This window comes from Schistocerca serialis, chromosome 6 (genome assembly GCF_023864345.2).
Source record: "Schistocerca serialis cubense isolate TAMUIC-IGC-003099 chromosome 6, iqSchSeri2.2, whole genome shotgun sequence".
Taxonomy (NCBI): domain Eukaryota; kingdom Metazoa; phylum Arthropoda; class Insecta; order Orthoptera; family Acrididae; genus Schistocerca; species Schistocerca serialis.
The window spans coordinates 524009887-524034277 of record NC_064643.1 but is presented as its reverse complement, the minus strand read 5'-3'; the positions used below and the strand labels follow the sequence as shown (position 1 = coordinate 524034277).

General features: G+C 39.5%; 1 protein-coding gene across 1 annotated transcript in view; it reads left to right on the top strand.

Moving 5' to 3' along the window:
- LOC126484962 (uncharacterized) overlaps window positions 1-24391 on the top strand; it is a 92322-nt gene that overhangs the window by 11043 nt on the left and 56888 nt on the right. The window contains exon 2 of the mRNA XM_050108563.1: window positions 23594-23777. Within this exon, the coding sequence (XP_049964520.1) occupies window positions 23594-23777 (184 nt within the window). The remainder of the gene's footprint in view (window positions 1-23593; window positions 23778-24391) is intronic.

The window sequence follows — 24391 nt, the reverse complement described above, 5'->3', positions numbered from 1 at the left end:
GAAGTTGGCACCCTTTTTTTCACAAATGTATACTTTTTTCAGATTTCTTGATAGATATGGCATAGTTCTAGAGTTCTTTGTACAAAATTTCAATAGTTCTACAGAATTTAGCGACGAAAACAATATTCGAAAAAATTTTCGTATCGAAAACATTCTTCGTCAATTTTCGCAAATTGTAAATAAGTACGACAGTTCTGAGCACAGTTCTGAACAGAACTCCAAGAGTTCTATCGAAAAGCCAAGTAACATTTTTTTGTGCAGCTAATAGTTTACGAGATAATTGCATTTTAATGAGAAAATCTTTTCACTTACTGTGAAGTTGGCACCCTTTTTTTCAGAAATGTATATTATTTTCAGAGTTCTTGATAGATATGGCATAGTTCTAGAGTTTATGTACAAAATTTCAATAGTTCTGCAGAATTTAACGAAGAAAACAACAATACTCGAAAAAAATTTCGTATAGCAAACATTCGTTATTAATTTTCGCAAAAAGTAAATTCGGACAACAGTTCTGAGGGCAGTTCTGAACAGAACCCCAATAGTTCTATAGAATATCCTAATTACAATTTTTTGTGCAGCTAACACTTACGATATAATTGCAATTTAATTAGGGAACCTCTTCACTTACTGTGAAGTTGGAATCCTTTTCTTCAGAAATATATATATATTTTCAGAGTTCTTGATATAAATGTCATAGTTCTAGAGTTATTTGTACAAAATTTGAATAGTCCTGCATAATTTAGCGAAAAAGACAACAATACTCGAAAAATTTTTCGTATCGAATACATTCTTTGTCAATTTTCGCAAAAAGTAAATTCGTACAACAGTTCTGAACAGAACACCAAGAGCTCTATCGGAAATCCTAATAACATCTTTTTGTGGCGATGATAGTTTATACGGTAACTGCTTTGATGTTAGACCCACTTTCTCCACAGAAAAAGTAAATTCGTTCAACAGTTTTGATGAACAGTTCTGGTTAACACGTCAAGACTTCTATCTATAATCATAATAACATTTTTTGTGGTTGTAATAGTTTGTATGGTAATTGATTAATTGTGGGGCACTCTTACTCAAAAAAAAAAATTATGTCTGTTCGTATGCTCTGATGCCAGCTCTGGATAGCATTGTAAGAGTTCTATCGAAAAAACTAGTAACATATTCTGTGCAGGTAATTGTTTACGTAGTAACTGCCATAATTAAGGAATGCTTATGAGCATTTCCCGTGAAGTTTGAACCCCTTTTACGATAAATATAAATTTTTTTCACAGTTCTTGATATATATGCAATAGTTCTAGATTTCCCTGCTCAAAACACGAATAGTTCTACAGAATTTCGGGAAGAAAACAATAACACGGCAAAATTTTGGTATGGTAAAAAATTATTTGTCAGTTTGGAAAAAATAAATTTGTATAACAGTTCTGTTGGCAGTTCTGGATAGCACTGGAAGAGTTGCATTGAAAATGATAAGAACATTTTTGTGGCGATAATAGTTTATACAATAATTGTTTTAATCTGATACTCACTTTATCTAATATAGCAAAATTCGTAGAATAGTTCTGATGACAGTTCTGAATATCACCCACAGAGTTCTACCAAAAACTATAATAACATTATTTGTGACGATGACATTATATGATATAATTAATGTGGGACTCACTTTTGTCATGTAAAAGTAATAAATTCGTACAAAAGATCTGACGGCATTTCTTAATACGACCCTAAGAGTTCTACCGACAACTGTAATAACATTTTTTGTGGGGATAACAGTTAATGAGATAATAGCATTTTCGAGAGACCCACTTGGTCTACATTATAATAAATTGGCACAACCCTTTTGCTGCCAGTTCTGGATAGCACCGAAAGAGTTCTTTTAAAAACCCTCATAACATTTTTATGGTGCCAGTAGATTATGAAATTGATTGTGTGTTCACTCTGCAGTGGGTGTGCGCCGATGTGAAACTTACTGGCAGATAAAAACTGTGTGCCGGACCGGGTCTCTAACCCCAGGCTGTGACCAAAGAATATCGTCACAATATCCTTTCGTCCAGGAGTGCTTCTTCTGCAATTTTCGTAGGACAACTTCTACGAAATTGGGAACGCAGGAGATGAAGTACTGCTGGAAGTACAGCTATGAGTACGATCGTAAATTCTCACTTTTATTTTGGAAAACCGAAAATCGAAAACCGGATGTATATTCTACTAAATACAAAAAGTCTAAATGTTCAGCACTATACAAATGCCAGTACACCTTCTTAAGACTGACTGTGGTAACTGTAGGTGGAAGCGTGGGATGTGCACGCTTAGATGATTCAAGGAGAGAAGGCTCGTCAGTGCAAAACAAACAGATGGCTGAGAGAGCAGATACATTCACACGCGCCACTAACCAGATGGTGTCACACCTGTCGAGAATCGCACCAGAGGTACAATGAGCTGTGGTGGAGTGCTATTGGCGTGGTTACTATGCAACTTACTTGATGGGCATCAATACACCGTTATATTAATGTACAATACTTGAGAAACAATGTCATTCACACACTCCGAGTTCCTTATCACTCAGTACTAGACTAAATTACCGGCCTGGTGATAAGCAGCCTATGTACCTCACCGACTACACATCTTCGTGTTATAAGAAAAAAAAAGAGAAAAATACCAAGGGACACAAAATATGAATCCGGATAAACCGGAAATCCGGATTATTGAGGACCAAATAAACAGGTTCTTATTTACAAATTTCGAACTTCTTATTAACTTTAATACTGTATCCCCTCAACATTATAACACCTCTATCAGTCATGCATTGATTTAGGATTTAAACATAATACTTAGTTCATTTGTACGATATATTCAGTAAATATACTTACATTTCTATATATTGTAAAGACTTTTAACTCTCGCTGTAGTGTAACTCATCAAACTTCCACACTTCCTTTCTAACTAGAACAAATGTTTGCAACAATATTAACGACATCAATTTCAAATTAATTCGTTACACACAGCACATGTTTTTATGTATCCTAGCGGCTGGTGATGTTGCAATATAACTTTCATCCATGAGGGTCCTGGGCATATTTTTAGCTGTTAGTGGGTCCTGGATGTCATGAGAGTTCAAAACAATTACTGTTTTACGTGATAAAATTCATCTGGTTCTTCCTGATTCTAAAAATATACACTTCATGTGTGCCTTTCATTGTTGTATGTATGATTCAGTATCGACGCTAATGCTCTCTTGATGAGATATGAGCCGATTGCTCGTTTTTATCCACTGTGCCCTTTTGTATTTCATTTCAGCGATTAGTTTATTTGTTTATCAACGTAGTAAGTAGTACAAAGCTAATCCAGAATGTAAACTGCACTTAAATTCTGTTTGAACTGTTTAATAGTCAGTGTCCGCTGTCTGAACGTCAAATATCAGATTAATACACTGCGCCTGGTTGCGTTATTTTATAGGAATTTTATTATTTTAAGTGGGAAGTACTAGATAATGTTGAAGAAATTCGAAGCATATTGTTCGAAGAGCATAATATTATTCGAAATTTACCTGTACCAATAGGTGCAGCCAAAGCAGCATTTGTGATGCTGTAATTACCTCATAGATAACGATATTTGTCTATTGTAGTTTTGTATTCCAATCAGAATTTTGAGAGCATCAAAGCCTCATTTCAGCGTGAGAGAGGGGTGAAATCAATATATGATATTGAATTGAAAGCCTTCATCAGTCTCTTGTTTTTAATTGTTGTTAACAAAAGTAACAGATAAAGCCTGGAAGATCTGTGTGGAACTGATGGTGATGGCATTGAAAAATTTCACCTCGCAAACGAACATAAAACGTTTCAAATTTATTCTGGAGAGCCTTAGATTTTACAGTCGCGCTATTCGTGATGAAAGGAGACAATTAGACAAGCTAACAGCTATTCGGGAAATATTTACTGTGTTTGTACGCAACTACCACAAATCTTACACCCTTGGAGAAAATGTTACAGTAGGCAAGAAGCTGGAAGGATTCTGTGGAAGGTACAGTTTTCGCCAATATGTATCAATCAAAACAAACGAGTATGGATTCTTAAGTGTGGATTCTTAAGTATTTTACCTGTACAATTTGGAAATATACGCTGTGTTACAACCAGAAGGATTTACCAACTGAGCAATAAACAATTTGATGTTGTTCTGTGACTGTGTAAACCTATATATCAGTCAGGTCGAAATGTGAAAGCGGACAACTGGTTTACTAGTACTGGAATGATAATAGAGCTATGAAGGGAGAGTTTTTCTTTTGTTGGCATGATGAAGAAAAACAAGTGTGGAGATTTCTCTAGAGTTTGCTATCAGTAAAAGAAGGGCTGCCCACATTTCCTTTTTTGACTTCCACAAGACTGAACTCTAGTTTCCTCCGTACCTAAAAGGGGAAGTGAGTGATCCAGGCATCACGTTTGCATGAAGATAATTCGATAGATGCTGACATTATTGATAAACGGAAGCCATCCACCGTAAATTTTAAAATAGCGTTAAGTGTAGTATTTTCACAGCGGATAAGCCGAATGCTTTGTACAACGCTGCAAGAAATGTGCGCCGCTGGTCAATGGTTGTATTTTTGTAATGATCAGTACAGTTGGAATCTATGCACAAGTGATTTATTGTGGCAACAGGAAGAATTGTATCAAAAGGAAAGGGTTCCTGAATCAGCTTTGTTATACAATGTTGTTTTCTTCGCTAAATTCTGCATAACTATTGAAATTTTGTACCGAGAACTCTATAACTATGACTTATCTATCAAGAACTCTGAAAAAAATATATATTTCTGAAAAAAAGGGCCCCAGCTTCACAGTAGGAGCTCTTATGGGGTTCTTAATTAAGTTGCGATTACCTCTTAAACTATTACCTGCACTAAAAAATTCTACTAGGAATTTCGATAGAACTCTTCACGTGGTGTCCAGAACTGTCATCAGAACTGTTGTACGAATATATTTATATTTTCTGTAGAGAAAGTGTGTCCCACATTAAATCAATTTATCACAAACTATTATCGCCATAGAAAAATGTTATTAGGATTTTCGATAGAGCTCTTGGGGTTCTGTTCAGAACTGTCCTCAGAACTGTTGTACCAGTTTAATTTTTGCGAAAATTGACAAAAAATGATTTCGATAGAAAAATTTTTTCGAGTATTGTTGTTTTCTTCCCTAAATTCTGCAGAACTATTGAAATTTTGTACAAAGAACTCTAGAACTATGGCATACCTGTCAAGAACTGTGAAAGAAATATACATTTCTGAAGAAAAGGGTGCCAACTTCACAGTAAATGAAAAGATTTTCTCCTTAAATTGCAATTATTTCGTAAACTATTAGCTGCACAAAAAAATGTTAATTGGGTTTTCGATAGAACTCTTGGAGTTCTGTTCAGAACTGTGCTCAGAACTGTTGTACTTATTTACAATTTGCGAAAATAGACGAAAAATGTTTTCGATACGAAAATTTTTTCGAATATTGTTTACGTCGCTAAATTTTGCAGAACTATTGAAATTTTGTACAAAGAACTCTAGAACTATGGCATATCTATCAAGAAATCTGAAAAAAGTATACATTTCTGAAAAAAAGGGTGCCAACTTCACAGTAAGTGAAAAGATTTTCTCCTTAAATTGCAATTATCTCGTAAACTATTAGCTGCACAAAAAAATGTTAATAGGGTTTTCGATAGAACTCTTGGAGTTCTGTTCAGAACTGTGCTCAGAACTCTTGTACTTATTTACATTTTGCGGAAATTGCCAAAGAACGTTTTCGATACGAAAATTTTTTCGAATATTGTTGTTTTCTTCGCTAAATTCTGTAGAACTATTGAAATTTTGTACAAAGAACTCTAGAACTATGCCATATCTATCAAGAACTCTGAAAAAAATGTATATTTCTCGAAAAAGGGGTGCTAACTTCACACGACTCACAAAGAGCCCGCCGCCGGAACCGGTCCGTCCCATTGTGGCCGCCTGTAGGACCGAGCGCGCTCCGTCTACCTGCTGTCCGGAAGAGGGACAAAAGCTGGATTTCGCGGGGGAAGACATATTTACAGGTGTGTCCAAGGTCGTGACTGACTCAAACGTCTGTGGGCTAAAGGTGAAAGACAAGCTGGAGGTATCGGAGAAGGGAGCGAAAAGAAAGAGGGAAAGTGGCAGTAGTGGTTACGAAAAAGATAATAGTAGTAGTAGTGGTAGTGACGAGGATGAAAATAACAGATATAGAAAGGCGGTTTTAAGGAGGTTCCTGTTAATGGAGAATGTTAATTCCCGTTTGACCGACAATATGAATATACATGAGCACTTGTGATAGACAAATAAAGAAGCAATATGTATGTGAAACAATTGACTGATTTTAAATGGAGTACTTATGGTACATATAGAAATAACGAAGCAATATTTACGTAAAAAAATGAAAATAAAGAATAAAAATTAACTTATATTAGACAGAGTACAATATGAGACTTTGTGTCTCGCGAGATTTCGCTCAGTCTTTCAGTTCGGACATGTTCGTCACCGTTTTCCTCCCTCCTTCCGTCTTGACTACGATCCTGCCATCCTGGGTCCATACATTTTTAAGGCCGAACTGTGTGATCGCAGTGTTCAAAACTTTTAGTCTTTCGCGCGTCAGATCTTCCCTTAGGGTAACCCCACTCTTGGCGAGTTTTCTTTTCTGAGCAAACACTTCAGCTCTTTTCCGGTATGACACAAATTTAATTATTATGGGCCTGGGTTTCATCGCACCTGGTATCCTGCGCCCAACACGGTGGCTTCTGTCAATATCGGCCACGTCGATCTGCACGCCAAGTTTCTCACGCACGAAGCTAATGGCCAGGTCGTCGGTGTTTTCTCGATCGTTTTCAGCTACCCCGAACAAGCGCAAGCTGTTCCTTCGCTGATACTGCTCAATTTCATCGGTGGCCGCAGACAGTTTCTTTAGGAGTGAAGTAAAGTTAGATTAACAACTCACCAACTGAAACTTGCGTATATCTTCTCGAACTGGATATGGTTTGTGTTCCACGTGCCGGCCTCTGTGGCCGAGTGTTTCTAGGTGCTTCAGGCCTGATCCGCGCTACTGCTACGGTCGCAGGTTCGAATCCTGCCTCGGGCATGGATATGTGTGATGTCCTTAGGTTAATTAGGTTTAAGAAGTTCTAAGTTTAGGGCACTGATGACCTCAGATGTTAAGTCCCATAGTGCTCAGAGCCATTCGAACCATTTTTTGTTCCATGTAATTAAAATTATTCACAGTAAAAGTAGGACGTATATCAAATTTTACTCTCTACATTTGTATACTACGCTGAAGTATATTTCCATGTCCTTAATTTTCTCTCCTAGTTTCTCATCCAATGTCTTAAAACCCTACTACTACTCTCGCTCAAAGCTTCCATTACTTTTAACTGTTCCCTATAACCTTTTCAAAATGACTGTCATTGCGCTGCATTCTTCTTTTAGTTGCTCTATGAGATATAGACTGATCGCAATGCAGTTTTTTTTTCTAATTTCCAGAGGTAGAAACACTTCACCACTACTTAGATTATTATCTTTTTCTACGCTACTGGTACCTGTGACTCACTGGAATGACCATTAGTCGCAACGCACCTGACTGATCGTTAATTCCTGGAAAAGCCTGAGAGTGATCTATAACCACCTCTGCGTTCTTGAAACTGAACTCAGTTGTCTCATTCAGATGAACTTTTGATCTGTTTCATCTTAAACTGATTAAAAATCTCACCAAAGAGCAAACAAGTAATCATCTCCTAATTATCTCAGAAATCTATAACTTATAACAAGGTATATCAGTCAACAACTTTTGCAGTACGTAAAGCTGCAAAAGGCAATTTTGAGTATTGTAAACAAGTATTAATACTCCCAACGTTTAACGACCCGTCGACAACGAGGTCATTAGAGACGGAGCACAAGCTCGGATTAGGGAAGGACGGGGGAGGAAATTGGTCGTGCCCTTTCAAAGGAACCACTCCGGCATTTGCCTGAAGTGATCTACGGAAATCACGGAAAAGCTAAATCAGAATGGCCGGACGCGGGATTGAACTGTTGTCTTCCCGAATGAGAGTCCAGTGTGCTAATCATTGCGCCACCTCACTCGGTGACTAGAAGGTTGGGTATCGACATGTGTGGCGCTGTTATTCGTCAAGTGTACTCGTCTAGTTCAAAATGGTTCAAATGGCTCTGAGGACTATGGGACTTAACTTCTGAGGTCATCAGTCCCCTAGAACGTAGAGCTACTTAAACCTAACTAACCTAAGGACATCACACACATCGAAGCCCGAGGCAGGATTCGAACCTGCGACCGTAGCGGTCGTGCGGTTCCACACAGTATGTAAGAACAACGACGCTGTACTAAATTTTTTTCTGATTTTTCGATAAACTAGTGTAATTGATGTTCTGATTTTCTTTGGTTTTTGCTTCATGCCATTGTGTTAAGAAAACTGTAAACAAGTTTCAATGTGAATATTAATGTTTATGTCAAATGTCAAGCAATATTGTAATAGAATAGAAATGTAACAAATGTTGAAACTATTGTAAGATGTTGAAAATTGTAACTGTGCGTCTGGTCCATACGTAGGCAATGTGTTACGATATGTAGAATGCAAAACCTCGGGTGAATACCCTGTCTGTAAGGGAGCGGTAAAAGGTGGATGGCAGGCGAGCGCGGGAAAATGCGCAAGGCACTGTACGGCACAATGGGCTCAGCTGTTATAGTTGGAGTTTGGCATTGGTCTGAGCAACACATTCTGTAGCGAGGAGGCTCTCCTGGAAGACGTAGTTTCACTGAGCCTCGGGTATGCTGTTCCAACGCCCACACAGCATGGCAAAATTCCATAGGCACTAAATGGAAAAGTATTGCGACGCTAAGAAGAATTAAAGTTCCGATACGTCAAGAGCCATAGCTGTGGTTGTATATGTGCTCTGTGCCTCGCCATCTCGCCGCCTGCCAACCGCCGCATCGATACAAGCAGGTTGAAACTTTTAGTACTGTATTCGTATGGACCATAGAGTGAACTGTTCAATAATAACCTAAATTTTACCAGAACTTTCCCTTCATTTAATTATCCTCACAACTAACCTAGACAGGGTCCTTTCCAAATGTTGTGCAATCCGAGTATCCCGAAATGAAAAATTAAATTTTGTGTTAATAGTAATTACTTGTAGACCTAGTTATGTTAGAATGGTGTTTAAAGAACTGTTTTGTTAATGAACCAGTAAATGAATAACGAAGGCCTAACGAAGTTGAAAGGTAACTTTAATATTGATATAGTAATGAAGTTTAATTATTTTTTAATTATTTCGAGACAGATATAAAGGTATTTAAATGAGAAGTAAATAAGATAAAAAGAGTAGTAACTCATATACTGGAAATCTTGAACGCATGATAATTTCAGTAATCAAATTTTTAATATAGTGATCATAACAGTTTCAGGTCCCCCCCCCCCCCCCTTTATTCATTTGAATTCTGAAGTGTTCCACATTGGTTTGACCAGCAAAAGTTAAAGTCAATATATAAGTCAAAATTTATCAGTGTTCTATCTTTATCAAAATTGACATTTTGTGTGTGGCTCGAAAGTGTTATTTCTAGGGTAACCTATGCCCGATTTTAATCAGATCAATAGACAGTACGAAGCTTTGTAGTATACATTATAGTGTAGTGTTATGAATTCATGGTTTTTCCATATCAGTACAGAACGTGAAACGATCAGTTCAATAGATTTTCTGGTTCTAAAATTTAACTATATTATGCAGTGTTAAAAAAAATGGTTCTGAGCACTATGGGACTCAACTGCTGAGGTCATTAGTCCCCTAGAACTTAGAACTAGTTAAACCTAACTAACCTAAGGACATCACAAACATCCATGCCCGAGGCAGGATTCGAACCTGCGACCGTAGAGGTCTTGCGGTTCCAGCCTGCAGCGCCTTTAACCGCACGGCCACTTCGGCCGGCTATGCAGTGTTACTACGTGTTGTTTTGCATGAATATACATCAACTTGTACAGTGAAGAAACTCAGTTAATGCCTAATTAAGCAGGCGACCGTATTATTATCAAATTGGTAGCATCTTCTGTGTTGCTTTTGGTACATACTGACGTGTAATTGCATTTTGAACTTACTTGACGGATCATTGTTATTACAGAGTGGGTGTAAATCTGATTTGCCACCATTCAGGTACACGCGGTCAATATCTATACGAAAATCCTGTCTCGTAAAGTGAACCCCGCTCACTTACCATAGTACAGGCTTTAATGAGTATTGTGTGCCCCACGCGCACGTTACAAGTAGCGCCTAGAACCGCTCCGCCACCCCGGCCGGCACTCGTCTAGTAATCAATTCGATGCGCATTTGACTATATCCAAGCGCGTTTAAACAGATACTGTGGCGCAAGGATATAATAAACTTTTAAAATATTCTGCTGTGGGTCAACCAATACACAACCACCGCAACCCACTAACGCGCAGTTCCTATCCTTACATACAAAATAAACTGAATTAAAGATACGTTTACTCAGACCGGGACTGACAACGCCACACCTCCTGAAAAGAATAACATAAGAACTCGGTAGGCACAGGTTTGTTGTTTTGCAGAGTGACTTACCACACATTTTCAAAATTGATCTTCTTATACAATGTCATAGACATTTTGCTTAGACAGAAAAAGTTAAAAACGTGGACTACCGTCAGTTATAAATTGTTTGTTTGTTATTACCTCAGAAAGGCATGAGATGGGAACATTCGTGTGACTAAGATAATGAAAAACGGAAATTTCAAATGAAGTTGTGGTTTATTAGTATAATTACTATGATATAATTTCACGTAGATTAATACAACTCAGACCATCTATTACCGTTAATTTCTGTCACATTCTCCTCTATTCCTAATGGGCATCATTAAAAAAAGGACAGAAACATTACCAATCTGTTTGGTGAATGAAAAGTCTTACGAATTGTCGATCACGGTTTAAACATGAGACGTGAACGTAATGAAAGTGCTGTATATTGATCTCTGCTACACGGGTCGTAGGAAAGTCTAATCGGTCACACTGCTTCTATATAACGCACCAAACCGTGAAGAAAACAATAACGCCTTGCGCTAAGAACAATAAAAATACGTGAGTGACATGTGTTTGTCAAAAAATGTAGCTCGCTCTCTAAAGATATCACAGTGGTGCCACTCGCAATGCCAATTCCAGAATTGTGCACTCCTCTTCACCTGAGTGACGGCAGAACTATCAGACCACTGTTTGCCTTATACAAACATCTTTCAAACGGCCTCTTTCGGGTCAGTCATCTGCCTGCACAAGCTCACAATAACAGGCACTACATACGTAAAAATTCTCAGCGCCGGAACCACGCGACTGCTACGGTCGCAGGTTCGAATCCTGCCTCGGGCATGGATGTGTGTAATGTCCTTAGGTTAGTTAGGTTCAAGTAGTTGTAAGTTCTAGGGGACTTATGACCACAGCTGTTAAGTCCCGTAGTGCTCAGAGCCATTTGAATCAATCAGCGCCGACTAACACTCAATAATATATACTGCATTATATGGCGAAACGACTTGGGTCTGCCCACGCCTGACCACAACAGACTCACTGATGCTGTCAAACCGCCTCTCCTTCATCCTTTTAAATTCTACCTTCTGCTACTGCGCAACGACGCCTTAAGCCGTCGGCACACGGGACGAGTTAGCTAACATTCACTCTCTACGAGTTCTGTGACGTCCCTTCCTGCTATTTAACGTTGAGGATCCCTTTCGTCACGTAAAACGTAAACTAGGTTCTGCGATGTTTCGGGAACGAGCACCGTAAGGCAGAACCAATAGAAACCAAGAATGCTCCCTACGTCACAGGCAGAAACCAAGACGCCGTATTGTATTTGTCGTGTTCAGTAGAAGTCCATATTCGACAGCTCTGATGTTATACGTTACACGCTATGTGAATACATGATGTTTCTAAGCACCAGCAACCAGCACATTGAGTGTATAGAGAGCGAATCGTTATTGGTACGATTTGTTGTAATAAAGTGACGAGACACGTCATATTAGTGGTTAAATAAATTTCGTATTTATTTATTTATACTTTATGAACTCGCGTGTTATGATAGTAAGCCGAGCATGCCGTTTTGAGGCAACGGCCCGTTGAAAATCAATGAAAAACGTGCCGTTCTTATTAGGATTTATTATAATTAAATGATAGTTAATAACATTTCGGCGATTAAAGTCTTCAAAGACTATAGCGTAAAATATAGGCTAGTAACAGAGTTCAGTCAAGGGCCTTGGTGCAGTAGTAACACCGGTTCCCGTCAGATCACCAAAGTTAAGCGCTGTCGAGCTGGACTAGCACTTGGACAGGTGACCATCTGGTGTGCAGAGCGCTGTTGGCAAGCGGGTTGCACTCAGCTCTTGTGAGGCAAACTGAGGATGTACTTTGTAATGTTGTTGCAGTAATTTGAGGTGTAAGCGGTGCTGATATTCAAGACCATAAAAGTGGGTTAAAAGCTGTGAGCTGTCTGGGGAAGTTTACCTTGCATTACTGAGCAACTGTTTCGCCAGGTATCCAGTCTAGCTTACCAAATTCCCAACCAGACTAACATTAATTATAATCTTTTAATAATCATACGACAACCGGTGATACATACATATATATATATATAAAAGAGAATTTAAATAAAAATAAATCAGTTTATATTTGGAAATTTATTTTAACATTGATCATTGAAATTTCAGCATATTAAACTTGATTCATAACTAAACTGGTGCCTTATTTAGGACTGTGAAAATGTGAGATTGTAATCTTACAGAACACATCAAATATGGAGCCAAGATTGGGAGACTGCATACAACAATGCATTCATAAGATAACACACGAAGAACGTCGAAACATATGCAAGAGGAAATTAACCACAACCAACCGATTCAATTTTCACCCAAAGAAGGTACGTTCGTAGCGCAATCCTGTCCGTCATGTAATTACCACATACTGGTATACTAAATTCATACTAACTGTCTGTCAAATCTTCCCGAAAATAATAGCTGAGGGCTACTTTGATGCTTACACCACATGCCTCACGTGGTCAACTTGGTTTACACTCCACAATAATTTTGATAATTAAAATAAATTACATCGAAACGCAATTTACAAAAGAAAAACCTCGAACTGGTTACTATCGTCTTACTATTAACCTGATGGATCAAACAATTGTATAAGCACGTGGTACTGGTCTCATAAAGTACACCCCCCGTGGGTTGAACATAAAGAGAAGTTGCTATATTGAAAAATATTGTCAAGACGAGACGTTATAATCTCACGCACATTCGCATTTAAGATTGATGATCTTAGCTAGAGTTACTGATCAACAAGTGGTTCCACTTTACTCACAAAGTAGTGACAAAGCAACTACCCGAAGATATTCTGAACCTCACACTCGAATTACACTGCGTTGCAATTTAAGATAACATTAGATACACTCCTGGAAATTGAAATAAGAACACCGTGAATTCAGTGTCCCAGGAAGGGGAAACTTTATTGACACATTCCTGGGGTCAGATACATCATATGATCACACTGACAGAACCACAGGCACATAGACACAGGCAACAGAGCATGCACAATGTCGGCACTAGTACAGTGTATATCCACCTTTCGCAGCAATGCAGGCTGCTATTCTCCCATGGAGACGATCGTAGAGATGCTGGATGTAGTCCTGTGGAACGGCTTGCCATGCCATTTCCACCTGGCGCCTCAGTTGGACCAGCGTTCGTGCTGGACGTACAGACCGTGTGAGACGACGCTTCATCCAGTCCCAAACATGCTCAATGGGGGACAGATCCGGAGATCTTGCTGGCCAGGGTAGTTGACTTACACCTTCTAGAGCACGTTGGGTGGCACGGGATACATGCGGACGTGCATTGTCCTGTTGGAACAGCAAGTTCCCTTGCCGGTCTAGGAATGGTAGAACGATGGGTTCGATGACGGTTTGGATGTACCGTGCACTATTCAGTGTCCCCTCGACGATCACCAGTGGTGTACGGCCAGTGTAGGAGATCGCTCCCCACACCATGATGCCGGGTGTTGGCCCTGTGTGCCTCGGTCGTATGCAGTCCTGATTGTGGCGCTCACATGCACGGCGCCAAACACGCATACGACCATCATTGGCACCAAGGCAGAAGCGACTCTCATCGCTGAAGACGACACGTCTCCATTCGTCCCTCCATTCACGCCTGTCGCGACACCACTGGAGGCGGGCTGCACGATGTTGGGGCGTGAGCGGAAGACGGCCTAACGGTGTGCGGGACCGTAGCCCAGCTTCATGGAGACGGTTGCGAATGGTCCTCGCCGATACCCCAGGAGCAACAGTGTCCCTAATTTGCTGGGAAGTGGCGGTGCGGTCCCCTACAGCACTGTGTAGGATCCTACGGTCTTGGCGTGCATCCGTGCGTCGCTGCGGTCCGGTCCCAGGTCGACGGGCACGTGCACCTTCCGCCGACCACTGGCGACAACATCGATGTACTGTGGAGACCTCACGCCCCACGTGTTGAGCAATTCGGCGGTACGTCCACCCGGCCTCCCGCATGCCCACTATACGCCCTCGCTCAAAGTCCGTCAACTGCACATACGGTTCACGTCCACGCTGTCGCGGCATGCTACCAGTGTTAAAGACTGCGATGGAGCTCCGTATGCCACGGCAAACTGGCTGACACTGACGGCAGCGGTGCACAAATGCTGCGCAGCTAGCGCCACTCGACGGCCAACACCGCGGTTCCTGGTGTGTCCGCTGTGCCGTGCGTGTGATCATTGCTTGTACAGCCCTCTCGCAGTGTCCGGAGCAAGTATGATGGGTCTGACACACCGGTGTCAATGTGTTCTTTTTTCCATTTCCAGGAGTGTATTTTAGAGCTAAACCTGAAATAAAGGTAATTAAATTTTCAGTTAGGCTGAACTTAAGAAATCCATTGTCCTACGGACTTAGCAGACACGCGCTTAGCCGGAGATCTTACTACTTCAGACGCTCGCCGCGGACAGACTGCCGTGGGTCCGTCCTGAGGGGTGCCTCCCAAATACAAACGGAAGTGACCAGAGAGGCAACTTCCTATACCAACATGACAAGGGACAGACAGGACCATACTAAAAATAGAAACCTCTCTGCTTCTAGAAAGCATAGCTACCTGTTCCGACGTTGGTCCTACTGTTCTCTAGCAGACAGGCTTGTCTGCTACCATCAAGCATGCAACTAGAAATACATTTGCTCATTCGTCCTCACACAGAAGGGGGGGGGGGGATGACAGTATCTTATCATATAGAGTATATAAAAGAAAGCGGATGTAGGTTGTAAGAGACTCGCAGTCGAGGTCCGAGTAGATGTAATTTCGATGTATTGCTCACGCGCTGCCTGCGATATGTAAGGTATAAGAGAATCTCGGACCAGAGAGCAGTGTTGACTGCAGTAGGAACTGTGTACCAGTAGCAGTAAGTTGTTGATAGCGAGCAGTGTGGTCTGGTCTGGTGTATCGTGTTGACTGGGACGGTCGTGGTGCAGCGATGCCGGAGCCTGAGCATTGTTGTATAAGGTAAAAGCAGCCTCGCGCATATGCAGTATTGTTATCTCAAGACCCATGTAAATGTTTTAAAAATGTCCTAATAATAATCTTTCTCATAAAAAGTAACTTTTAACAACCATTCATTGCAATTTAAAGAATTTACTAATTTCTCCAATCCATGATCATCCCGATTATTGCAAAAGAAAAATCAGTTGTTTCTTTTTATAAATGACAAATCTATAGGCCAGCATTGCACAGGGCTGTGCCAGAAAAATTTATTGTAAGAGCAGACATATATATGTTATCCGACGACTTCATTGAGGTAAGAATTTTTCTTTTTTATTCAGAATGATATTTCAGGGCCATGACGCAGCACTGCTGACGTCCACAATTTACCAGGTTAAATTAACAGTCAATTATTCAAAGGTTGTAACTGAGTCACATTTATTATTGAGAGATTAGTCACATTGTATTATTGCAAGATTACGGAATTTATCTGAGGGCGGTTACGCTGAATGTGAATGAAGTAAATAATTATATTGTTTTTGACTGTTGGAAGGTTACGGAATTTATTTTGTTGGGAGATTACACTTGGCGATCAACAATGTAACGTGAAAGGTCAACCAAGCTTTAATGTTTCGCCGCCTACACGTATAGCGTCAGCCCCACCAAATAGTAACGCACCGCAAAAAGGAAATCACTACGTACAGAAAACACATCATTTCAATTCCTAATGCAACGCGCTGTATGGCAATGATTATCATGACTGACGTAAGAGTAATGAGCACAGTTTTCAGTTTAACAGTCGGTCTCCCCAACAGCAGAATCATCCGCAACAACAGATTATCACGTATGAACCAGACAGTAGGTATCATCCCGAACGTAATACGTCAGGAAGAAATACCAGAACAGTACAAATAGTTGAAATGCCACAGCATCCTCCCGCAAGTAATAGCACGTTAGAAGGAATTTGACTAGATACAGTACAGGTTGCATCTTCCAGCAACGTAAGCCATACTTTTGACACACAGAATCTTGTTCACGAAAATGTTATTAGTTTTGACGACATTCGATACACACTTTTGCATGAAAGACAGAATCACAACGTATGTAGACGACATACTATTTGCAGAAGCTAACTGGTCTGAACACAATCTGATTCTTGAACAACTGTTACGAACTTTTCGTGCACAAGGACTCACAGTTAATCTTAGCAAATCGCACTTTGGTAAAACTTCCATAAAATTTCTTGGACATGTAATATCAGCAGAAGGTATTGCGCCTGACCCGGAAAAACTTCGAGCTTTACCTGACATTACTGTTCCAACGACGAAGAAACAACTACGCAGCTTTCTGGGATTAATTAACTTTTTCCGTAAATTTATTTATTACGCTGCTTTAGACACCCCTAGATTATGGCAGTTGACGTGTAAAAACACTATTTGGTCCTGGGATAGCCAAGCACAGTCTGAATTTGTCAACCTGAAACAAGCTTTGTTGAATGCACCACTTTTATCACACCCAGGTCTTACTAGAAATTTTTCCATTGTCACCGACAGTTCTAACACCGCTTTAGGCGTACACATTTTTCAGGAAATTGAAAAAGACGGTATTACAGTAATTAAAAACATTGCCTTTGCGAGTCGCATTCTGTCACCTGCTGAACGCAATTATTATGTTACAGAACTTGAAACATTATGTGTTGTCTGGGCATTTACGAGATTTAGGCACTTTCTTTATGGAAGACATACTACTTTTTACACAGATCATAGAGCGATACAGTTTTTACTTTCCGCAAAATTTACACATGACAGGTTAAGCAGATGGAAACTTTATTTACAGGAATTTAATTTTACAATTGTTCACATTCCCGGTACACAAAATATTGTAGCAGATGCACTATCCCGTTCTTTCAGCAACAATCAGCAGGACATCGCAACCAACTTCTGCCAAGCAAATTTTAGCGTTATGTACATTCAACAAGTTGCATATGAAAATTTCATTTCGTCACCATTACGAGACATAGCACAGGAGCAGAGCAAAGACAACGTGTGGAAAGAAATTAAACGCCTTTGGCAAGATAAGAATAATGTTACCATTAGAAACCATTACACTGTACGCAATAACATTGTTTCGCCGCTCTCACCCTGACAGCAACAATTGGTTATTATGTATTCCTGACGAGCTCGTTAACAAATTAATTTGGTATACTCATTTAAGTTACGCACATTATGGAGCCAGAAAATGTTTTCTTATACTGAGACAGAACTGTTATTTTGCTAACATGGAGAAACTTATTCCACGAGTTTTAGCGTCATGTAAAATCTGCCAGAAAGTTAAATCAGACACGACTTCACATATTCCTCCGTTACATCCCATTGTACCCGTTAAATTGAGATACATGGCCGCTGTAGACATTTTTGGTCCGATTCCCAGAACTAATAGAGGTTTTTGTTGCATCTTTGTCGCTGTTGAACTCACTTCGAAATTTGTTATCTTCACTCCGTTACGCAAAGCTGCTGCTAAAACTATTTCGAATGCATTTGTAAAAGATTTTTTATTTCATGTAGGGCATGTATTGAAAGCTATTTCCGACAATGGACCGCAATTTCGATCTGCTATATGGACACGTATGTTACGAGCTAGAAACATTTCTCCGATCTATATATCCAAATATCACGCTTCTTCGAACCCTTGTGAACGACTAATGAAAGAAATTGGTAAAGTATGTAGAATATACTGCCATAAAAGACATATTGATTGGGATACACACATACTCTCATTCCAGGATGTAATTAACTCCATACCAAATGAATCTCCTATGCTAACTCCGACTGTTATATTGAAAAATGTTGAACCACCTAACAAAATTAAAGAATTAGTATCGTTTCCTACATCTCGTCGACTACGCCACCATGAAGTAATTGACATTGCGCTCAACAACACCAAACGTGCTGCAGAGCGCCGGAGAAGACAGCAAAGACAGGTTTGTACACGCCGTGACTTTCATATAGGACAGAAGATATTAGTACGTACGCACCATTTATCCAACAGAGGAAAGAGTAGATGCAGTAAATTTGAGCTTCTATACGCAGGTCCATACGGAATTCGCAGCATTCCTCATCCCAATGTAGTACACGTCGAAACTTTGAGAACCAGAAAAAGCAAAGGCAATCACCATGTCTCCATTATTAAACCCTTTTTTGAATGAATATACTTTATGATTTATCACACTGTAATGCCATTTCCTGAATTTTATATGACCACTTATGCAATTATATTTATATGAACACTTACTGATGATTATCATATTTTTTCTTGGCAAGCGCCTGGCAAGGTAAGGTTAGCAGGTTGCTTTTCTTGTCGTTATATATCAGACCGTGCACATTTTCCATTTTTTGTGTATGTATGATTGTTTTCCTATCGAAAGTAAAATTTTTGTCTGTATGCAGTATGTAATCTTTAAGATATAGCAAACACCAGTTGACTTTGACATTTTTTTCTTAAGATATCTCAATATCTTGACTATTCTACATTTTTTGCTACTGCATTATGATACTGTGTATACATTTTTTGCACTTGAAAACTGTATGTTTTTGACATAATACGTTTTCTGTAATTCTATGCTGTATGCTTAGTTGTATCACTAGAAACATGTTTTTATCTAATGGGTATATGAATTAAATGCAAAATATTAATCCATATATATCATTTTCAGAAAACAATGACGTGTAAAAGAAGTAAATTAAACATACCAGAGTGGTTTACTATGAAATGGGAATTTCACCTTCGGATTGAACAAAAGAAAATGCAATAACTTGTCATGAAGAGTAAATGGATCAGAATTAACAAGCATTAACCAGAATATACTATACACATCGTATGATAGCAGTCTTGACTAAATATTTTTCTTTCAGAAGACAGGCGATTGGTGCAAGCTGTCAGACAGAACTACACATCTTAGTTTTAGTGATGAAATATGCTAGAAATAAACTCTGTAGTATGAATAGTCGTATGAAGTAAATGGAAAAATGAATAATGAAGTGTCCTTTTTTGCAGATGATAATAAATGATGATGAATAGTTATATGAAGAATATGATAATATGAATAATGAAGGTTTTCTTTGCAGATGAGAATAATGATGTTTATATATTTACTGTTAGTTAAGAAATGCTATGTAGTTATTTAAGTGTTTGTTGCAGTTCCTTTTGACAGTATGTCATATGTCACATGGTATAATGACTGAATGTTTTGGAAAAGACAGCTAGAGTACATACATATTGAGTACTTGTTTCATTACCTGTTAATTCGAAGTTCACTACTTTTCAGCATAATTTGCGTTTCTTCTTTCAGCTCAGTTATCCATTTTGTATTTTTTCCATGAGAAGCTATCCCATGAAATTAATGTGCTATAAGCAGTTAGTCATTAAACCTGTTCTAGTACTTGCATTTTTTTAATCCATTTGTGTGTATCATTCATGAATGTGATCACATATACTCTACTTGTTTCATAACCTTGCTACAGCTGACTCATGACGAATGACGTTATTAATCCTTTTTCCAGCAATAAGTTAAAAGCATGTTTTGTAAAACTATATGAATAGTTTGTAACTGGCCAATGAGTGCCAATAATTACCGCAATCAGCTGAGTTATGAATAGTGTTTTGTAATATTCAATACTTGCTACATGTTTAGTAACTGGCCAATGAATGCCAATGATTACTATAATTAGATGAATTATGTATAAATGCTATGCCAATAACTAACTCATTTTGAATGATGACTTCTGAATAATGCATAAAACAATGCTTTGTAACTGGCCAATGAGTGCCAATAATTACTATATTGAGACGACTTATGAATAATATTCTGTAATACTCCATACATACTACTTAAATGCTGTGTAAATAGCCAATGAATGCCAATAATTACTCAAATCGGTTGATAGACTAGTGTAATTCTCAATGATGACTAGCATAAGACGTAATGTTCTTCACCTTCTGACCTAATTACCAGAAATTACTTCAATATCCGTTTGTCCTGTCCATACCATGATCATGGAGTACTATATTTGGTTTTTGCACTAATTCTCTGTTGATGTGAGAGTATGGATTTTACAAGAATGTGGTGTTGACATATCAAGCTGTCCACCACCTTGAACGATGGAGATGTTATTATGGTCCTACTGTTTGATGTACCTAATGTACTACCAAAATGATAACATACAATATTAATACAACATTTCAGTGTCCTGGCTACACTGATAAATACTTCAGGGAAGAGAATTTCAGATTGTCTCACTTGGTGTTGTGCTTCTGTAAAAGATATGGACTTTCGGTGCAACTATGTGCAACCTACTGTGCTATAACCATGATGCAATCCTTCCGATTCCTTTCCCAGTTCCTAAATATGCTATAGAATTCTACAGTGCGTGTGCACTTTATGTAATTTGTTAATATATTTTGTATTCAGTGCGTGTGCACTTTATTTCACTTCATGATATGTTACGTAAAAATGCTAAAGACTTACAAAGTGCGTGTGCTCTTTGTCACTTGTTAATATCTTTTGTACTCATTGCGTATACTTTCTGTCATTTCTTGACATATTCTGTGCTCAGTACGTGTGCACTCTATTTCATTTTTATTAAGTTCTGCTCTTATCAATAATGTATATACTCTGTGACTGTAGACTTAGTAACTAAATAGATTTTAGAAACATTTGTTGCTCATGGCAAGTCCAATGGACTCACCATCGCTGCCAAATTTTTGCCCCCCCAGTGGAGCGTTATGTAAGAGGTCCGGGTAGATATAATTTCGATGTATTGCTCACGCGCTGCTTCGATATGTAAGATATAAGAGAAGCTCAGACCAGAGAGCAGTGTTGACTGCAGTAGGAACTGTGTAGCAGTAGCAGTAAATTGTTGCTAGCGAGCAGTGTGGTCTGGTCTGGTGTATCGTGTTGGCTGGGCCGGTCGTGGTGCAGCGATGCCAGAGCCCGAGCATTATTGTATAAGGTAAAAGCAGCCTCGCGCATATGCAGTATTGTTATCTCAAGTCCCATGTAAATGTTTTAAAAATGTCCTAATAATAATCTTTCTCATAAAAAGTAACTTTTAACAACCATTCATTTCAATTTAAAGAATTTACTAATTTCTCCAATCCATGATCATCCCGATTATTGCAAAAGAAAAATCAGTTGTTTCTTTTTATAAATGACAAATCTATCGGCCAGCATTGCACAGGCTTATGCCAGAAAAATGTATTGTAAGAGCAGATACATATACGTTATCCGACGACTTCATTGAGGTAAGAATTTTTCTTTTATATTCAGAATGATATTTCAGGGCCATGACGCAGCACTGCTGACGTCCACAATTTACCAGGTTAAATTAACAGTCAATTATTCAAAGGTTGTAACTGAGTCACATTTATTATTGAGAGATTAGTCACATTGTATTATTGCAAGATTACGGAATTTATCTGAGGGAGGTTACGCTGAATGTGAATGAAATAAATAATTATATTGTTTTTGACTGTTGGAAGGTTACGGAATTTATTTTGTTGGGAGGTTACAAGGTTCCGTATGAGACTGTGTGACATGAATTACATATAACCCGTGTTTTAAAGTGTAGTAGTGTGACAGATCGTTCTTGTTTATGTGTAAAAGTAACACGTTTCACTGCTCAGTCTCCTCCCAGATAGTCAGAAACACCACAGTAAATTTACAAGAGAAATTTATGCCGTGAATGACAACAGATTTAAAACATTAACATGAAAGGAATCCAACAGAGACCTTTCAACTTGACTGAGAATTAGTGGCTCTGGTCTCGTAAGCTGATACGGCCGGGAGAGCGGCGTACTGACCACGTGCCCCTCCATATCCGCATGCAGTGACGCCGGTGGTCTGAGGATGACACGGCAGCCGGTCGGTACCCTGGGGCGTTCCAAGGCTTGTTCGGACGGAGTTTAACCTAGTTTAACACAAGAGTTCCAACATAGCATAGTTGGTTGAAGCGCCACGTACCAAACCGACGAATGAGTTTTCAATGTTTTCGCTGCCCGCTCTATACCATTGGTTTCTTTTTTTTTTTTTTTTTTCACATTCGCTTTTTCTAAAACTTTGTGGGACTTTATTACGAAATTAATAGGAATAATTTCTGTAACATCTCATGTCACGTAAATACAAGTGTGCTCCCCGTCAGAAGTGAGTTTGTTAGATTTTTCCAACTTTTATAAGCTGAAGCATGAATTTTTTCTTTCCACTTAATTATGTGTTCACGGATACTGAAGTCTTTATTTATGTATATCACAGACAGAACAACACGACTATCTTATATTCAATAGAGGAAATCTGTGTTTTAATAGAGTTAAACATGGGACATCTAGCGCGTCCATTTTCGTGAACAAATAAGTCGACAGTTACCAGTGGAGAGCTCTGAAGGCCCAAAATTACGTTCCCCATGTGCTGACGGCGCTGTGTCACGTGACGCTTGATATCTCGTCTGCATGCATGTCAACGTTAACTGTTCTCGTCCCGTGCATAAGTAAAGTACGTCCCACGTAGCAGAGAAAAATATTGAAACCGATGAAAATGCGATCAGAAAGTAAAAGCAAAAAGCTCTCCCACAATCGATGTAGAAAGAATACATGGTCGAAATGAAGGCTAGCTGAAATAAAACACACTCTTCACTTTGAAGGATGCATCTGACGTGAAGCTATATTCGGCATTTGATTTTGTGATGATGGAAGGCTGCGGAATACAAAAACTTTTTTCAAGTAATGTTCCCATCCACTGCAGTAAGTAGCAGGTGCCGGCCGGAGTGGCTTTGCGGTTCTAGGCGCTACAGTGTGGAACCGCGTGACAGCTACGGTCGCGGGTTCGAATCCTACCTCGGGCATGGATGTTTTTGATGTCCTTAGGTTAGTTAGGTTTAAGTAGTTTTAAGTTCTAGGGGACTGATGACCTAAGAAGTTAAGTCCCATAGCACTCAGAGCCATTTGAACCATTTTTGAAGTAGAATGTGCTCAGCCCTCGTGTTGGTGTTGTCTTCAGATGACGATGAATGTGACGGATCCAGCGCCGGTGTGGGCGCAGGTGTGTGTGACGTTCCTGGTGCCGCGTCCCCGTCCACTGGTGGGTCAGCTTTCCGCCCTCTGGAGGCCGCTGCAGCCCGCCGTCTGGGACGCCGTTGCCGTCTGTTTGTTGCTGCATGCTGCGGCTGCTGCCCTCTTAGATGGTTAGTCACACTGTAAGATTTTTTGTGGACACACAGACGTTGCAACATGCTATGAGTAAGGTCGCTGAGTGCCGACAGGTGGCGTTTTTGGATGTATTACGCTTTGTGCTCCATCTAACAGAAAGAAAATAACCTGCAACAAATTTCGGAAGGGTCCCGGTCCGAGGAGAGTGCATTACGCTCTGGGTAACATTCTCGTGGCATTCCGTGGATGATTTTGTCATTCCGGAAGGCACAATGGACAAGTAAAGTATAAATCTGTCCTCGGGGACCATGTCTATCCCTACACGCAATTTATTGTTCCTAGGTATGGTCGCATCTACGAGCAGGATAGCGCAACGTATCACACAGCACACAGTATATGTTCGAGGTTCTAAGAGCACCAGAATGAATTTATCATACTTCCTTGTCCATCATACTTCCCGGATTTAAGCTCAATCGAGAATCTGCGGGACCACATCGATGGGGCTATAATCGGCATGGCTCCACATTTCTGCCTATACATTCCAGAACACGATGCGGTCCGCACTGCCAAAGGTGGTTATTCAGGGTTTTCATATGTGGTGACATTCTTCTTATTCCTGAAACGTTTCTCCTTAAGCAGGTCGTTCACA